At 35.8% G+C, this 18,862-nt stretch overlaps 4 protein-coding genes across 4 annotated transcripts in view; all 4 read left to right on the forward strand.

Moving 5' to 3' along the window:
• LOC105167021 (probable methyltransferase PMT23) overlaps positions 1-1,929 on the forward strand; it is a gene marked incomplete in the record, with an annotated part of 5,297 nt that extends 3,368 nt beyond the window's left edge. Inside the window, 6 exon segments of the mRNA XM_011086572.2 lie at positions 1-74; positions 156-266; positions 374-548; positions 647-889; positions 1,005-1,205; positions 1,552-1,929. Coding sequence (XP_011084874.1) covers positions 1-74; positions 156-266; positions 374-548; positions 647-889; positions 1,005-1,205; positions 1,552-1,738 — 991 coding nt within the window.
• LOC105167022 (inactive receptor-like serine/threonine-protein kinase At2g40270) lies at positions 3,377-8,337 on the forward strand. Its single transcript, XM_011086573.2, has 9 exons — positions 3,377-4,064; positions 4,212-4,350; positions 4,671-4,742; positions 4,837-4,980; positions 5,066-5,206; positions 5,551-6,044; positions 6,283-6,473; positions 6,596-6,728; positions 7,541-8,337. Exons 1-9 carry the CDS (start codon positions 3,962-3,964, stop codon positions 8,107-8,109), a joined length of 1,986 nt encoding a protein of 661 aa, XP_011084875.1. The 5' UTR covers positions 3,377-3,961; the 3' UTR covers positions 8,110-8,337.
• On the forward strand, positions 8,609-9,647 carry LOC105167023 (non-classical arabinogalactan protein 30-like). Its single transcript, XM_011086575.2, has one exon. The coding sequence runs from the start codon at positions 8,979-8,981 to the stop codon at positions 9,504-9,506; it is 528 nt and encodes a 175-aa protein (XP_011084877.1). The 5' UTR covers positions 8,609-8,978; the 3' UTR covers positions 9,507-9,647.
• Positions 11,575-15,367, forward strand: LOC105167024 (SAM50-like protein SPAC17C9.06). Its single transcript, XM_011086576.2, has 4 exons — positions 11,575-12,205; positions 12,724-13,209; positions 13,733-14,239; positions 15,077-15,367. The coding sequence occupies exons 1-4, from the start codon at positions 11,693-11,695 to the stop codon at positions 15,158-15,160; spliced, it is 1,590 nt and encodes a 529-aa protein (XP_011084878.1). The 5' UTR covers positions 11,575-11,692; the 3' UTR covers positions 15,161-15,367.

Below are 18,862 nucleotides of genomic sequence, written 5' to 3' on the forward strand. Positions count from 1 at the left end.
TAGGCTTCCCTTTCCAGACAATTCTTTTGATCTGATTCACTGTGCAAGGTGCAGGGTGCACTGGAACGCTGATGGTAGCATTCTCCTCCAACAAGTTTAAGTTCTATCTTTCACTACAAGTTCATCGTTCTGGTACTAAAATTTGCAAACTGCAGGTGGAAAACCAATGTTGGAACTGAACAGAATTCTTAGGCCTGGAGGGTATTTCATATGGTCGGCCACACCGGTGTATAAGAAGGATGATTGGCATAAGAAAATCTGGAGATGTTAGTCAATTCAGTCAGTTTTCCAAGTATTTTGAGCTGTACCTCATGAGTAATAGTTTAGTGCATGTTTGACATATTTCGGCCATTTCTTGCTCTGTTGCTTGCAGCTATAGTAGCTCTGACAGAAACCATTTGCTGGACCCAAGTGACAAGGTCGTTCTTCCGTTCTTCCCACATCGGCGTAGCTATTTTCCAAAAGCCAGTGTCGCCTTCCTGTTATCATACTCGCAAGGAGAATAAGCCACCTCTCTGTGATATGTCCAGTCGGCCAAACAATTCATGGTATTATATATTCCTGGAAAATCAGATGTCTGTCTTATGTTTATTTTTTTCTCTGTAGTTATCTTGATTATCGCTGTTATTTTCTTTTCTTGCAATAGGTATGTGCCTCTGGACAGTTGCCTCGTCCCACTGCAAGATGACGCCCCCAAATGGCCCTCGGCTTGGCCAGAAAGGCTGACCGATAAACCTCCAAGACTCCCTTCTGAACCAGATGGGGAAGAAATGTACAAAGGGGACACCAGACACTGGTCTGCACTTGTCTCAGAAGTTTATCTTGGAGGTCTTGGTGTTAATTGGTCAAGTGTGAGGAATGTCTTGGATATGAATGCAGGTTATGGAGGGTAAGACCATACCTGTTTTCTTATTTATACAAATAATGCTACATTCGGATAAATCAATTTGATATGTTTGCAATGTTCTGTCAAAAACTCCAAACCTGTTCTACTATGTTTGTAGGTTTGCCGCTGCGCTCATTAATGTACCGGTTTGGGTGATGAACGTTGTTCCCGTTCCTGTTCAGGAACCAGATGCTTTGCCCGTCATATACGACAGAGGATTGATCGGAATTTACCATGATTGGTGTGAATCTTTTAACACGTACCCTCGAACGTATGATCTTCTACATGCCAGTTCCCTCTTTGGAAAATTGACTAAGAGGTACCAACGAAGTTGCAAAATCTTATAGTATTTTCTGGAAATCCTATAGCAAAGATCATTCCGTAGTAATAATTACACTAAGTAAGAATCATCAATGAAGCTGCTTTTTTCGTTATATGCTTCAAGATTTTGCGCAATCATATAATATTTTCTGGAAAATGCCTTAGTAAAGATGATTCTATAGTAATGATTGTAGCGATACCTTATGAATATTGTTTTATCCCAAAGAAACATAAACCCGTCAATTTGAAAGTCGTATTTTACATTACAAATTCTCGAGATTTTTCTTAACTTTCTATTTTCTGAAGAAACTTAAGGTGATGTGATTATGGTATAATTTTGTCAGGTGTGATGTAATAGAAGTAGCAGCAGAGATGGACCGGATACTGAGGCCTGGTGGATATTTGGTGGTTCAGGACAGCACGGAAGTACTAACAGAGGTTTCCCCAATCCTCAGATCCCTTCACTGGTCAGTCAATGTATATCAAGATCAGTTTCTTGTTGGCAAGAAAGACTTTTGGCGCCCAGCATGATTTTGATGATCCTTCAAACACATTTTTTACACTGTACAATCTTTACCTTAAATCTCCCATTCATTGTGTAAGAAAAATGTCTCTTCACATTGTTTACGAATAAAACTAGCTAACTCTTTTGGAGATCACAGTGTTGTCACGTACGAATTTGTGATTGTCGATGGAGGATTATGGACTGGATTGTCGATTTTAGATATGCTTAAAGAGATATATTATGTGATTCCATCGGTACAAAATTTTAGAAGAACGAATACGCGCTCTTTTTCCTTCATAATCAATATATAATGTAACAGCTCATGTCTCATAAGAATTTTAAATTTGCATATAATGATTGATGTATTGATTAATTCAATGTCACCCAAACGGATTAATATCCATCTCATTGGAAAATCATTGATAATAATTTTAATCATCACGTAATTATTTTCGATCCAGTGATTCTCAATTCTCAAATGTGTCAATCATGTACTTACTTGCGGAACAATAATTACATCATCATAATATGTATTCACAATAATTTATTTTTAATGCATTTGAAAAATATAAGAACTAATGATTGATATAAAAAATTCCAATGTTTCCTAAAACATTAGTCATCTTGTTAAATTAGGCCAACTTCTCTTAACAAATTGTTCAAGTCAGTCATTAGATGAGCTGATTTTGTTGACAACTGGGAAAATAAAATATTTATATAATTGATTGAGTTCGGTCAAATTTAATTGTATTTGAAATTAAATTTTATGACGACTTCTTTTATGATTCGTATAATTTTAATGAGATTTTTTTTTTAAATGAATGAAATGATATATTAGATTAAACTTGATTTGACTATTTTATCCTCACCTCGGGGGATGATCATCTTATTTTATTTAAATAATTTATAAACTTATTTTTAAAATAAAATCTAACATTTTATAAATTTCTAAAAGCATATATTTTAAATAAGTACAAGCCAAACAGCCCTTATATTGAATTTGGAAAAAAGAAAACATTCGGGGACCGGGCCGCCAGCGACTTGTGGGATTCTTCCATGTTTCATTACTCAGTCAACATCATCATTCAACTTCCATAACTACTGTCTTTATTATTTAGGATTATTTATAATTACACCCTTCTAAAATATGAAATTATATATATATATTTTAATATATTTCACATTTTTTAAAACCTACTATTTAAATTTGATTCATTTTTATTATGATTTTGTATGAAAAATACTGACGTTAACAAAAAAGTCATCAATTTTTATTTTTTACCTCTTATTTAACATTCTAATGTAATAAATTTATACTTTTAAGAGAAAATATGTAATGATCTTAATCTTATTGCATATATTTATATTACATTTATCTTTTTATAAGTATAAAATTATATTTTAAAATATTAAATAAGGGGCAAAATTAAAAATTTATATAAATTTTTTTATTAACATTAATATTTTTTATTCAAACCTTAAATAGAAGGGAGTCGAGTGTGAATTGAAAATTTTTGAAGAGGGTGTAAGTTTAATTTTAAATATTGTTTCAAAAAATATAATTTTATTTTTTAGAATAGGTCTAACTATAATTAACTTATTATTTAAGTATATTTTCATATACAATCAATTCATAACCCACACTATGATACAACACACATGCAATTCAATCATTGCCAGCCCAGCCAAGTTCCGTATTTTCTTTTTCTGACATAGACTGATAACTAAGTTATCATCTGCAGTATAATCAGCAGAGAAAAGTCACCCGCCTGCTCGGCAGCTCAGAAAAATCCATACAAAATCAGCACCCCTCATTTGAATCCAAGAACACATGCAAAGATCAATACTTTATCTGATTCTGATGACGAAAATCCTTTTTCTGAGTTCATTTTGTTGGTTTTTGAAGTCAAAACAAGGCCCTCGTTTGAGGTTTTCAGTTATTTTGTGTAATTTACACTCGCACGCGGTTTCAAGAAACAGTCTTTGGTAATCCACAATCAGGGCAAGAAGACTCCTTTTTCTTTAGACCCTTTTTATCTCTTTTCCCCTGTAATTTACTGTTGATTCGTCTTTTCAACTCTGTTCCTTAACTTTCCGGGGAATGTTCTGCTCTTTCTGGTGGGCTGGACTGAGTCAACTCGGTTTATGATTGGAGGGTTCTTCAAGAAACTTGTTGTATTGGAGTTTCTGGTGTAAGTTTGATCATGCTAAGTTGAAAAGAATTGTGGGTTTGTGTTAGTTTGTGATTAATGAAAGAGTTTTGGGGACCTGATAGTCGTCTCTTGGCGGCATTACTGGTATTCTGCCTTTATCTGCTGAACTTAAGTTTATGCTGGTCTCTCAATGATGAAGGTATGAACTTTATGTTTACTTAGCTTTGTTGGGATATCTGTCTCTTGATTTTTTGTTTTTTTGGGTTGATGAACCAATGGAGAAAATGAAGTAAAAGCAGCTTGAGCTTTGAATTTTACTGTGTTGTCTTTTTTTGAAATCTTGTAGGTGTGGCCTTGCTGAGGATTAAAGAGAAAGTTGTAAGTGATCCACATGGGGCTTTGTCAAATTGGAATGATGAAGCGAGAGTAGAGAGCCCATGTTCATGGTTTGGAGTTGAGTGTTCAGGAGGATATGTTGTCGCTTTGTAAGTATGATGGTCCTCCAAATTGCCCTCATGTTCTTTCAGTTTCAAACTGAATCTTACAATCCTCCTCTGCCTGAAGGAATTCTTTTTTTTTTTTTATTGGTCGTTTTTTCATGTTTTCTTTGCCCATGATGCATGGTAATATTCTTGTGTAATTGGATATAAATGATGAATTGCGTAAAGTCGTGTTGGTTACTTGTCAAATTTTGTAAGAGATTAGATAAGATAATACCCAAGGAGAATAGTTTCAGTTCTTGATATGTTTGGAAGCATAAGTGTATGAACTGGATGTTCATAATTTCATTAATGTCAATGTGCAGAAACCTGAAAGATCTCTGTTTAAGAGGTACTCTGGCTCCTGATGTTGGGGAACTGGTTCATGTGAAATCTATGTAAGATGCAGTAAATTGATTTCTATTCGGTTACTTCCAGTCCTTCCTTATCTGTGTGGAGCTTGGTTTATTTTTAACTTTTTGTTGTTGGTAGCATTCTGCGCAACAATTCATTTTCGGGTGTCATCCCCGAAGAGATTGCAAATTTAAGGGAATTGGAAGTATTAGACCTTGGATATAATAACTTCAGTGGACAAGTTTCATGTCGGTTTGGCAATAATTTGTCGATGCTGCTCCTGTAAGTTTGAAAGTGAAACTTGCTTTATCCTTCGAGAAACTGCCTTTGTGTGATCTTAATTTTAGGTGGGTTGTATGTGTCGCAGTTTACTTGACAACAACGAGCTTCTTGACAGCAGAGATCCTGAGATATATGAACTTCAAAAGCTATCTGAAGCTCAAGTGGAGGAGGACCTGTTATCAAGCACCAAACGGCCGTCTTCTTGCAATGAACTAATAATCTCCCGGTAAATCCACTCAGATCGACATTCCTTAAATATAAAAAATCGAGATGAGCAAATCTTATGTTTTCTTGTCAATCACTTTTAAAACATAGTACAAAACATCAAGATATGAAAATTTCATCCAAAATGTTTGCTTTCTATTTTAGGCCAAGCCATGCATCATTACCTACATGTTACTGGTGCATTGGCAAAAAACTTTTGTACAGAAACATAAAGCAAATAGAGAATTGCTGAGAAATAAACACTCATTGTCTCCTGCTTTTGGTTGATACAGTTGATCTTTTAGCTTACACTCAATGCTTATCAATTCGATTTTTCCAAGTTCATGATATCCTTTCTATTTATAGAAATTCGCTGCAAACAGGAGATGGGGTGACCCGGAAATTGTTACAAGAACCTCCCTTTGCACGAAGGCCAGCCTTCAGCTTTTTCCCTCTTTTTCCACCCCCAGAATCCATAGTAAGAAATGAACCTCCCCCTCCAACTCTGATTCCGGATCCTGAGCCAGATCCAGCTGAGGATCCATTTACTCCAGCTCCAGCTCCAGATCCAAATCTATCTCCGGTTCCATCTACTGGGCCGTCAACATCTAACCCTTCACCTTCTCCTGCTAATCCTATATCTCCATCTTCACTCCCAACCCCAGCAGCAGGGCCTCAAGCACCAGCTCAACATTCTCGGAGACATCATAATCGACTTCTGATAGTTTCTGCAGCCTCTGGAGGTCCTCTGTTACTTCTTGTAATAATCGGCATCTTCTTTTGGCAAAGTGGTAAGGTTGCTACTGTCAAGCCCTGGGCTACAGGATTAAGTGGACAACTGCAAAGAGCATTTGTAACTGGTAACAATTTCTATTATGCTTTGACCGAGCTAGCAATACTTAATGTAGTTCTATGTTTTTGTCAAATCCACTAATCCTCTCAATTATTGATTCAAACCCGTTATACTGTAAAAGCCTTAAAGGATAAGGAACAAGTTATGTTAATTTCAGTTCTGAATAAGGCTGAATTTATACTTTCCTACATTTGCCGCTATTCAGTGATTATAGGGATTTATTAAACTGTTTTTTTGTGTCTCAGGAGTCCCAAAGCTCAAAAGATCTGAACTTGAGGCTGCATGTGAAGATTTTAGTAATGTGATTGGTTCTTCATCATTGTGTACTTTGTATAAGGGTACATTGTCAAGTGGAGTCGAGATAGCAGTCGCATCCATTTCAGTGGCATCTGCAAAGGACTGGTCCAATAGCCAGGAAGCCCAGTTTAGGAAGAAGGTACCTCTTTTTATAATTATGTGGATTTGTTGTTTCATGGATATTAATATCTGAGAATATTAACGCACTGCTGACAGTTTTTTTCCTCCCTTTAAATTGATTTGATGCATTTCCGGTTTCAGATCGACACACTATCAAAAGTGAATTACAAGAATTTTGTTGGCCTACTTGGATATTGTGTGGAAGAGGAGCCGTTCACGAGGATGATGGTTTTTGAATATGCTCCCAATGGAACTCTCTTTGAGCATCTGCACAGTGAGTATTCAAAATTCTCTTGAGTTCTTGTATGATGAAGTTATACCTCCTTTCTTCCTCAAATTGTTGTTGTTGCTGTTTTGGTGAAACAGTTGGTGCCTTTAAATCCTTCTTTATGATGTTTGCTTCTAAATATTTGCTAAGACAGCATTGAAGATTCTGTTAGGTCAATTTCTGTTCAAATTTAGCGGTGATCATACTCGTTTTTCTTCATGAGATATCAAGTTCTATAAGCCTTGTATTGCAAGATCCATATCACTAGAGTTACTATAATATCCTCATAAAGCCATTGAAGCTCAAGTTGAAAATTGACGTCATCCGAACATATATTTTCTTGTCATCGCTCGTGACAGCTTATCAAAATTCACAGTGGGGGTTGATGTGAGATCAAATTAGTGACTTCTCTTGATGTTTTGGAGCCTTCATTAGATATACTGGCGACTTTGTTTTGATGGATAATTACGACATTCCCCGATGTATGAGCATATTTACAAAATGATCCTTCAATCTGAAGAATTATACTGACATATTCGTACATTACAAATTCTCCTCGACATTTGGTCGTCAAAAGGAAATCAATAATGTAGAACATGACTATAGGGATGTGGTACGACTTGTCAGACCAAGTAGTTTATTTTCAAGGGATAATTACTTAATATGTCTGAATATCAAGAGGTGTTTATGTGATTGTTTCTTGTTTTAGTATCATGCTGGATGCTTTAGCCACAATGTTCTAAACGCTAATTTACGTATGCAAAAGCTCCCTCTTTGCACATTCCGTGATATAATTTTCTGTGTGGATTCTTCTACAGTAAAAGAAGCTGAACACTTGGATTGGGCAACGCGATTGAGGGTAGCAATGGGCATGGCATACTGCCTTCAGCACATGCACCAATTGACGCCGGCATTAGCCCACAGAAACTTCAACTCCTCAGCCGTGTATCTGACGGATGATTATGCCGCTAAAGTATCCGACTTAGCCTTCTCCAATGATGGGTCTTCATCTGACAACGATCCTAACATTCAGAACAATGTTTACAGCTTTGGCATCGTGCTATTTGAGATGATAACTGGTAAGCTCCCATACTCAGCAGGCAGTGATTCCTCTGACGACTGGGCTTCTGATTATTACCTCAGTGGAGCACAACCTCTACGAGAAATGGTCGACCCAACTTTGGAGACGTTTCAGGAAGATCAACTTCAACTACTTGACAGTGTGATAAAATCTTGTGTCAATCCAGACCCGAGACGGAGACCGACTATGGTAGAAGTCTGCGCAAGGCTGAGGGAGATAACGGGGATAGATCCTGATGGAGCGGCCCCGAAAGTTTCACCTCTTTGGTGGGCAGAACTGGAGATTTTGTCGACTGAGGCAAGCTGAATGCGAAAAGCTAAAACTGTAATCGCTCGAACCTTGCGCGTTTCCCAGTATATTCATTGAAATGTGGTGGGAAACCTTTCCTGCTGGTTTGTAAGTAATGCAGGAACTGGGAATGTGTATATAGTGAGGTGGGGGAAAGATTTGGTGAAGTTTTCTGATTGTTTCTTTTTTTTGCTGAACAGAGACTTGTTCCAAAAAGTGCAAATTACAAAGGCAAATTTGAGTTTACTACATCTTTTATCAGAATCAGATTGAAGTAACTGAAAAATAATAACAATAGTCTGATCGTTTTCCAACACTCAAATTAGTGAAATCATGCACACAATATAAACCTTCAATATCCACACAATCCCCAATTTTATATGCATACTCCATAACCTTTAAAATTGTATCCTCTTCGAATTTTCTAATTTGGAATAAAATTTCTCTCGCCCCAAAGTAAGAAATATGACTTGGTATCATCATATGTTAGCCCATAAACTACTTCACAAAACCAAAGTAATTCTAGAACAGATTGAATCCCAATCAGTCCAACTTTCGATAAAAACAAAAAAAATAGATGATAAAATTGTGTGTCCTGACACGTTGCCATTATGTTTTGAGGAAAAAATAGAATATGACAAAAAAAATTGAATCCCAACAGTTTTGACATAAACTAGAGACACAAACCTCGAATACAACTCACCTACTACCAATGTGCCCATCACGTTAGCACCAAGTAGGAAACCACATTATCCAAAACACACCTTAGTAGTTCCCACGTCGACGCCCTCAAACATTCAAACCCCAACCGTCGCCAACTTTCTATATAAACACCGCCTAAACCACGCTCTCCAACCACCAGTCTCATAATCCGTCTCCTCGTGAAGATGGCAAGCGCCCAGCTCATCACCATCATCCCTCTCCTCTTCCTCGCCATCCACACCATCGCCGCCCACGAGCCACCCAAACCGGCGGAGAAAGCAGTCGATGTGGTGGTGGAGGGAGTCGTCTACTGCCAGAGCTGCAACAGCTACGGCAGCTGGTCACTAACCGGAGCGAAGCCGATCGAATCCGCCACGGTAAGCGTCATCTGCAAAGACCACAGGAACCGCGTGAGCTTCTACAAGGCATTCGCGACGGACGGAAACGGCTACTTTTATGCGGAGCTAAAGGGGTTCAGAATGAGCCATTATTTCCTGGACCATCCGCTGCAGGCTTGTAAAGTGAAGCTGGTGGCGTCGCCGATGGAAGCGTGCAATGTGCTGAGCAACGTGAACTACGGGCTTTATGGAGCTCCGTTGCGGTACGAGGAGAAGCGATTGGTGGGGAGCAACTACGAGGCCGTGGTGTATGCTGCCGGTCCACTGGCTTTCCGGCCGGCTCATTGCGCTCCCAAGGGTTATGATCAACCTTGAGATTGATCATTATGATGGTGATGAGTTTTGAGTTTTAGGGTTTGGATTTTGAGGGGTTTTTTCAAGTATAAAAAATTTAATTTTAGTTGATTCTAACAATTCTTTTCTGAAATTTTATTTAATAAATCTTTGTTATATTTTGATTTTAAGAGGGGTTGACAGCTTGTTCTTCTTATTTTTGGCAGAAATAAGATATCATAATTAAACCATTTAATTGAGGGTTGATCTAATAACATCAGAATCACTTCTGAAACTCAATTATGGGGATAATATTCTGAATTTAAATTTTACTTGAACAACTCTCAAACTAAAACTCTGAAATTATTTGGTTTCATTAAAATGTTTACTATTTTATAATTTATTTTTATATGGCTTTCTGTATTTAAAGTTCTATTATTTTTAATTTCTCTTGTTTATAATAAATAACAAAAAATCTATAATGCACGAACAAGAATAAGGCGATGCGAATACGACGACACAAAAAACATAAAAAATACGACGACACAAAAAACATAAAAAATACGACGACACAAAAAACATAAAAAATACGACGACACAAAAAATATAAAAAATACGAATACGATAAGGCACTGAACGGCTATATATAATGTATTTTATATTATATATATTCTCAATTTCTCATGAAACTAAAATATGCATTATGAAAAAATATAAAGATAAAACATAAAATAAACATGTCTTATATTTAAATTTTTAACCAAATATGACTTCAAAATGTACATAATTAATTTATTTTAAAAAACACACAGTAATTTTTTTTTAATAACCATCTCTCTAATTTTTAGTAATTTCATCCCAAAATTTTTAGTTTGAGAGCTGTAAATTATTATTTTTTATTTAAGCCTAAAACTCTTTTTTTTAAGACATTTCAAAAAAATTTTAAATTACATATATAAAAAAAATAAAAACGTGTCAAACACACCAATAGGCGTGTCTGACGCTGTGTTCTTTTTTTAATTTATTTTATACTTTCGACAGACAAATGCCATGTTTGAGGCGTGTCCTTATCCGAATTGAATCGAATAATTTTTTAAAATGTCGGTGCATTATAAGAAAAAACAAACAACATTTTAAAGGAAAGTTAAGTCGACATCTCTGTAGACTAGATCTAATTATACAAACACTTCTTGTCCATTTTGAAATTACAAATACACCTTCAAGAAGGCGATCTCTTGTTCTTTATAAAATTATCAATACATCTCCAAACGGATGTTGGTTTATGTACTTATCCGTTATAAAATTGTAAATACACTATCTAAGGAGGTATTGATGTAATATATATATGTTTGTATTAGAGAGTGTTTGTATAATATTTCATAATTCGATAGGGTACATGCAATTACAACTATAATTTTAAAGTATGTATTTATAGTTTTACAAATAATATGAGGTACTTGTGTAATTAGATATAATATTAGGAGTGTTAGTGCAATTTATTTTATTTCTAATTAACGGAAATAAATATAATTTATGTATTGGAACATTATTAAAAGGGATAAGTACACTTCTCTGTTCTGAGGTTGAGTGTAATTACACATAAATTTTATATGGTTTGGAATAATATAGCACCCCTGACACTTGCTTCTGTTTAACAAATGAATTTCTCTATTAGTCAAAATTTATCGAATTTGTTGATATCAATAAAAAAATCTATATATACCTCAAATTGACCTATTACTGACTTATAGCAGGTCAAATAAATCTTTTCATAATCAAAGTATTCTCATACGTCTTCGTATGTTAATGCATGTACGGATGTATATTTTCATTGTTATAAAGGTAGTTTAGTTCGAAAAAATTATTTGACCTGTAATAAGTCAGTTTTAAGTCAATGAATAGTAAATATAAATTTTTGTTCAATTTTTTTGTTATTAGCAAATTCACTAAATTTTAACTAATATGAGAACTTATTTATTAGATGGGATTAAACTTCAAGAGTATTAAATGTAATTTCTCAAATTAAAGGAGGTTTATGTATAATTATTCCAAACTTGATGAGAGGAGATTGTAATTATTCTTTATTAAAATAAACCTTCGCAACGGACGACGTCGTATGGTGGTCTCGAGCAGCAACTCCCTTTCGTTCAGTCGTGTTCTGTCCCCCACACTTCATTAGAATCAACTCCATCCCGCTCCACCGCCGGTCCGCCGATCACCGCCACGAAATGGAAACCCAGCCCGAGTCTGACCAGGAATCTAACCAGACAGAGAGTGCGACATCGGAGCCGGAAGATTTCGAAGAATTCGAAGAAGACGACAACGATGACAATGAGGATGACTTCGAACAGGAAGAGGGAGAAGAGGCCGAATCCATGACTGCAGAGGCTCGAATGCGGAAGAACCGAGCTAAGATGGAGTCCCTTATCATGCGGCTGTCTAAGGAGCAGGTTCCAGTCCGGGTTCATGAGGTCATCATCAAGGGCAACACCAAGACCAAGGGCTCTTTGATCGAGTCCGAGGTGGAGGCGATCCTTAGGGACGCCACTAGGTTCCAGCAGCTGTTACGCGCCGCCAGTGTAGCCAACGCGCGGCTGCAGCGCCTTGGTGTTTTTGATTCGGTTAGTATTACCCTTGATGCGGGCCCGCCGGAGGTGCCCGGGACCGCCAACGTTGTCATTGAGGTTTCTGAGGCCAAGAACCTGCTTAACGGTGAAATCGGGATTTATACGAAACCCGAGGTACTGTTGTTGAAGTAGTGTCTCTACTGAATTATGTGATTAATTCTGCATTCTAAGTTTATGTAGAATCTTAGCTAGCATTGTTTCGTTGGTAAGTCGATTGATTTTCGAAATCTTGAAATGCTATTGCTGAGTTAATGTGGTTGGGCTATAGATGAAAAACTGCGTTAGGATTGTAACTATTATGATTTTGCTGTAGCTTCAGTTTAGGATTCAGTAAGAGGAAATGTATACTTTAAAATCAGAGTTGAATAAGCAAGTATTGAATTGGGTTGTTCAGAGCACTCAGGAAAAAACATTGGTATAGTTATTGAGTAGTATGAATGAGGAATGAACTGATTTCAACAAACTGCTGTAATTAACTTCATCTCTATTAAGAATTGTAGAATGAAGGATTTATTTAATTTCTTGTTGCATTGTTTCGTTTTTGCAAAACCAATCTTGTTTCCATTTTCTTGCTTTTTATGCTAGATCTCTTTTCTATCTAAGAACTTTGATATTCTAAGGTGCTTTTGTAGGCTAGATCTTGGTCTCTGGAAGGGTCACTGAAACTGAAAAATTTGTTTGGTTTTGGAGATCTATGGGATGGTTCAGTGGCTTATGGCTGGGGTCAAGCATCGGAGGTTAGTACAGGAGTGTCTCTACCCAAATTCAAAGTATTGGCTACACCCATGTCAGCTAGAATATCTCTGCTTTCCCAAGATTGGTTGAACTTCTCCTCCTATAGAGAGCAAGTGCTAGGGCTCTCACTTGGACTACTATCAAGTGGCAACCATGATGTATCTTGTAATCTCTCTTGGCGTACATTAAAGGATCCATCACAAATGTCTTCCGACACAGTGAGGAGGCAGCTCGGACATAATTTGTTCTCAGCTTTGAAGTATGCTTTCAAAGTTGACCGCAGAGATTCACTTATGAGGCCAACTCGAGGACATGCTTTTATTTACACTACTCAAATTGGTGGTCTTTTTCCTGATATTAGGAGCTTACGTCTTATTCGCCAGGTCTTGTGAACATCTTTGCTCTTTCCCCTTTTCACCCTCTATTTTCTTTCATATTTTTTGTTGTTATATTGTCAGCCGTTAGACCTGCAAAGTTATTTTTTGGCTTGAGCAACATAGCATCATCCATTCAGTCGTTTGAGAAGTCATCTCCATAATCTGATATGTTAACATGGTTTCACTTTTTTTATTTGAAGTCTTATAATTGTACTTTGGATTATGGTATCCTTCTATAATTCATGTCCTTAGAAACTATGTTGCTTTTTTGCTATATGAGTGTTATACACTATGTGAACTGGATGTCTATCTTCAGGTGAACTTTGTGCTATCAGTTTATTATGGTCAGTCATTCTATTGTTGCATATGTATTGATAGAGTTGCTAGGCAAGTTAGTTCTGCTGCTAGAGGAACTCTACAGCTCTACTGACAATATTTCACATCCTCATGGAACCATATGTATGTCATGTGGAAGTTGTTGGAAAATGTCCCTTTTATCTAAATGTGACAATTTGTCATTTCTGAGCAGGAGTTTGATCTTCGTTATGCTATCCCCCTGGGATTCTATCGCGCTGCATTGAACTTTGGAATTTCAGGTGGCCTTGTATTCCCATGGGGGAGTGGATACATGAATACACCCTCATATTTGCCCGAGAGGTTCTTTATCGGTGGTAATTCTTCTCCAGTTTGCTCCTTGAGAGGCCCAACATCTGTTTTAGGTTTCAGGGCTAGGGGGCTAGGTCCTGCTGAGCCTAGAAGACCAGATAATTCTGACGGTGGAAAACCTGATGATTCTGGAATGGATCATATAGGCGGTGACCTTGCTCTCACTGCTTTTGCAGACTTGTCATTTGATCTCCCTTTGAGGGCTTTAAGAGAAGCTGGTATCCACGGACACGTGTTTGCTTGCACTGGTAGTCTGAATAAATTAACCGAGAATGCATACAAAGATTTTTCTTTCGAGAAACTTAGAGATTCTTTCCGAAGCTCAGCAGGATTTGGAATCATTGTACCTACCAAGCTATTTCGCATGGAGGTGAGCTATTTGGCTTTTTATATTAATTTCTGTTGTCAGATTATCTCTTCTCTTGCTCGCTTGCTGAAAGAAAGACTTTCATAAACTGGATTTGGCTTATTCATTGCAGGCCATCTAGTGGTGGTAAAATTCTTTATCTGCATTGAACTGTTTAGATGGAAAAGTGAGTTCAATTCATCGAGGTTATCAGAGCAGAGTATAGGATATTTGTAGTCTTTCTGTTTCAAATTTCTGTTGGATGCAAGCCTGTTAAATAGTTCCAAAGCTGATCAGCCACCAGTTCAAATTTGAAACACTTCAATTATTTGTAGAGTTTAGTTTAAGCCACCTTTTTGGCAGTCTTGCATCTGATAACCTCGAAAACTATTTCTGATTGACCTTTGATTATTTAAGGGTCTGTTGGCTGCTAGAGTGTTAAATAGTTCCAAAGTGTGATGATGGGAAATAGTCCTTGGGGTTCAGATGCAGATATCGTAACCATTTATGACAAAAATTGCAGGAAAATAACAAACACTGTTTTATGATGATATGGCAATAGAATTACTCCTGAAGAAGTGGCTAATAAGATATTGGATCTTGTAGCTTATTGGCTGTTGATAAAAGTGTGCTGCTGCTCTCTGCATTAGATACAGATGCAAAGTGCTGTTAGGGAAGGGTAGGACCTGTAGGTAAAGCCGATAAAGAAATTGAGGAAATATAAAGCTTTTCTATGCATGTTTCTGTTTGATGAAACGGAAACAATACATTAGTTTGGGATCTTCTCTACATTTCATGTGTATGCATTTGTTCAAGCTTTTGTTGTGTTGAATGTTGCTGACAACTTGACATGCTTATCAGGTCAACTACTGCTACATTCTGAAACAAAATGAGCATGACCAAGGGAAGTCTGGTGTAAAGTTTAGCTTCTCTTCCCCACTTTAACTCCTGTGGTAACGTTTGCTATCTTCTTGATATGTGGCAATGTTTGCTGACCTCCAAAGATTTAATTTAAGACGGAAGTTGAGAAATTTTCATTTTCACTGCTTACCTTCTGTTTAGACAGCTCCCAGAATTGTAATTTTAACATCTGAACAGGGTGCAATTACTTTTACACAGAATAAGAATCAATACCCCATATAAGCATCCGCATACTTCATTATTGCTCCAGCTAACATGATGCTTGAATTTCAAATGGCTTTCTTTGTAGGAACCAGTTACTCTTTTCTGCATTCACATGGTAACATGCTAAATCATGTTCTTTCCCGTGTTTTCCCTGTAGACCAAGCGGGACGAACCAAAATGTTCTTTTTTTCCTTTGAACCCAAGGTTCTTCTACATTCCTGAGTTTCTATCGAACTTTTGTTGGGTGAGGATTCTGACGAGCTTGTGACTTGTCCAAAAGCTTGAGAACATTGTTGAAAAATGCAACTTTCTTGCAGAATAAGCTGTTTGGCAACATTGTAATCACCTTTCTAAGCAATCAAAAGCTTTTTGTTGCTTCTTTTTGTCTCTTCTTGAAGCACTCTTCCACACTTTCAACACCCCTCAGCTTCTCAAGCCTTTTATTGAACAAGTTGTACACAAGACATAATGTTAAGAACCTTACATGAAAGTGAACAACTAATTTGACCCCGCATATCAAATATTAAGTTATAGAAATAGTCATGGCTAATGGCTCACAGGGAGTAGTATGTGACATCCTCTGGGTGCGGATTGGGTTTTCTGTTACAAATTGTATTTCATCTCTTATTTCATTCAACACACACTATATATAATGATGACATCATATATTTTATTTAGAGAAAATATTTATACACATGGTGTGATTATGTTAGAGTGTGAAATCTCAGACTGTGAATTAATTGAGGAATAACGTGAGAATGAAATAAAGAATGCAGTTCCTAAGTCCATCTCACAAGGAAGGATCTGATTAAATTTTATATTCCATAATTATTATTAGTATAATTGCCCAACTCTACAAAATAATTTACTTAAAAGTGACAGATATACTGACCGTGGGCTAAACATGGAATCTACTCATTACTCAAAAAGGGCAAGTATGTAATAATATATATATATATATAGTACACACATAATTATATATGTTTTCTCTTTACTTATCTAATTGTTTATAAGATTATTCAAATCACAAATTACTTACTACAATTACCAAAATCTGTAAGAATCTTTGTTGAAAGGCTAGTCTACCACTCTACTTGTAGTCAATATCTTGGATGGACCATCAATGACGTGTATTATATGTCCTTTAACTCATAAATTCTATTTTGTGCTCATGTATCATGCCATCTCTTAATAGTATTTGTGACGAATACTTCACTTAAAACCTTAAATGGTTCAAAATATTATTACTGATGTGTCCCATGATTTGAATGGAACTTCTATTTGCTGTAATTGAACCAGAATTAAATATTGTCTCACCAACAAATCGAGTCGAAGAAATTAAATTAATGGTCTTTTGGTATGTTCATGACTCTTTAACATATTATGGGCTGAAGTTTGCCATTCAACTTTGAAAAAATAAATTAATACGTTAAAGTATAAGTATAATTAATTAGAGCATGTAATTTAAGTAGTAATTTCACAAATGAATAAATATTGGGATGGAACATGGGTGGTGAGATGTCACTCACGTGGGACAAGGAAAACGTAATTTGACAAGCAGACGAAAAATACCTTTATTAAACAATTATTCAACTACTGATATTCTCTTCAACCATGCATATAATTATACGTACTTGGGATTAGGTATTTTTTCCTAATTATAAATTCGAAATAAATAGAGGTAAGTGTTTGTTGGAGGTTGACTTTACAGGTTGGGGTACTTGGAAATCTTGCTGACCAACCTGTCCTTTTTTTCTTTTAAATTAGTACAATCCTTCACAGGCCTAATTAATTACCCCCTCTTTTCTCCTCATTTAAGGCAAAACTGGATTTTTTATTATTCTTTTATTTTTTTGTTTCATTCAGATTTTAATATTGTGAAATCTTTAAATTAAGTCACAGCTTTCTGAGGGCATTTTCATATTTTTACATTTTTTCAATTGACTATGTGGTACAAATATCAACCTTGAGGTGCGAGCAGTGTGTAATTATTCTTATTCAAAAATATGATTATAATAATAATGCAGGGAGTACGTATACGTATATGATACGAAAGCTTTTTCAACATAATCGTGATTCATACTACTTTTTGATGATGCACGACTATAATATATACATATGTGTGTGTTTGTGTGTGTGAAAAAACAAAAGAATTAAAGCCCCTCTTTTACACGCACAATATCATGACAAGAAAACAAAAAGGCTGGTTTGTGGGCTGGCTTTTAATTAATTGGACGGCTGCGAATGCAAGATCCTCGTGAGTTTAAAACACACGAGCGTAGAATGTAGTTTCTTCTAATTTAATTTCATCAACATTTATAGATCGAAAATTGAGGTTGGAATAATTAGGAGTATTAATTAGGGAAGAAGTTCCCCAACCCCCAACCACAACAATCTTTTACACTTGTTCATTCTACCTAGTGTGAATTTACAGCTAACTACAACAAAGGATCAAAGCTTCATTTTAAAGGTGCACTACCTGCAATAGTTAGGTTTTGTCATAAAAAATTGTGAGATTCTTATAAATCCAGACTGAATAGTATTTTACATGGTAAATCGTTCAAATCGCTAATTGTATTAGTTACACACTTCAGTATATACATATGTATACAATTATACAACACTCGATCGTCATATATATACATAGAATTTTTAAGACATATTAGTTGAAAATGGCTAAAGTTGTCACAATTTTTAAAATTACATAACTGAATTACGAATTTTCATTTAAACAATACCAAAATTGTCACTTCATAATTTAGGGGGCTAATTAAAATTGCATTTTTGCCAAAATGATATAATTATTATTGTTTAATATGAACATTTTCTTTAAATAAGTATATATTTGGGGTCGCCATATTATGAGTTTGATAATTATTAAGATTGAAATATAAAGAAATAGTTAAATATTGGGGAAAATGGGAAGCGAATATCAGCATTTTCTGTTTTTGAATTTAAGCTTGATCAAGTAGAATTATTAGTTATTAATTACTACTCAGTTAATCCAGGTATAGCTAGAGAGAATTGCAATGATTCTTGTCTGAAGACTCTTGTCATTTCTCTAACACCACACACCATATATATAGTGGATTAATGTTGTATGATCGATCATGTGCATATATATATTTATACGCGGAAACACACTCAATTATTACACAATTTCAATTTGTAAATGGATCAGCAGCTGCATGCCTTCTTGTTCTTCACCAAAACCAAAACACAAGTACTTATAACTTTATACATATCTTCACCTGAAAATTCAATGGTATGGCTGAGGGGAATGTCATATACTAACCACTATCGTCAAAGAAAAAAGCACAACAAATTAAAATTATTTCACCAAACACAATTCTGTTGGTTTATTTTTAAGCATTTTCATTTTCTTCTTTCTGAAAATATATATTATAACATGTCCATGCAATAAATTATCATCATCATCAACACACACACGCAGAGAGAGAGAGAGAGAGAGAGAGAGAGAGAGAGAGAGAGAGAGAGAGAGAGAGAGAGAGAGAGAGGTGG

Source organism: Sesamum indicum, linkage group LG7 (assembly GCF_000512975.1).
Source record: "Sesamum indicum cultivar Zhongzhi No. 13 linkage group LG7, S_indicum_v1.0, whole genome shotgun sequence".
NCBI classification, from domain to species: Eukaryota; Viridiplantae; Streptophyta; class Magnoliopsida; order Lamiales; family Pedaliaceae; genus Sesamum; species Sesamum indicum.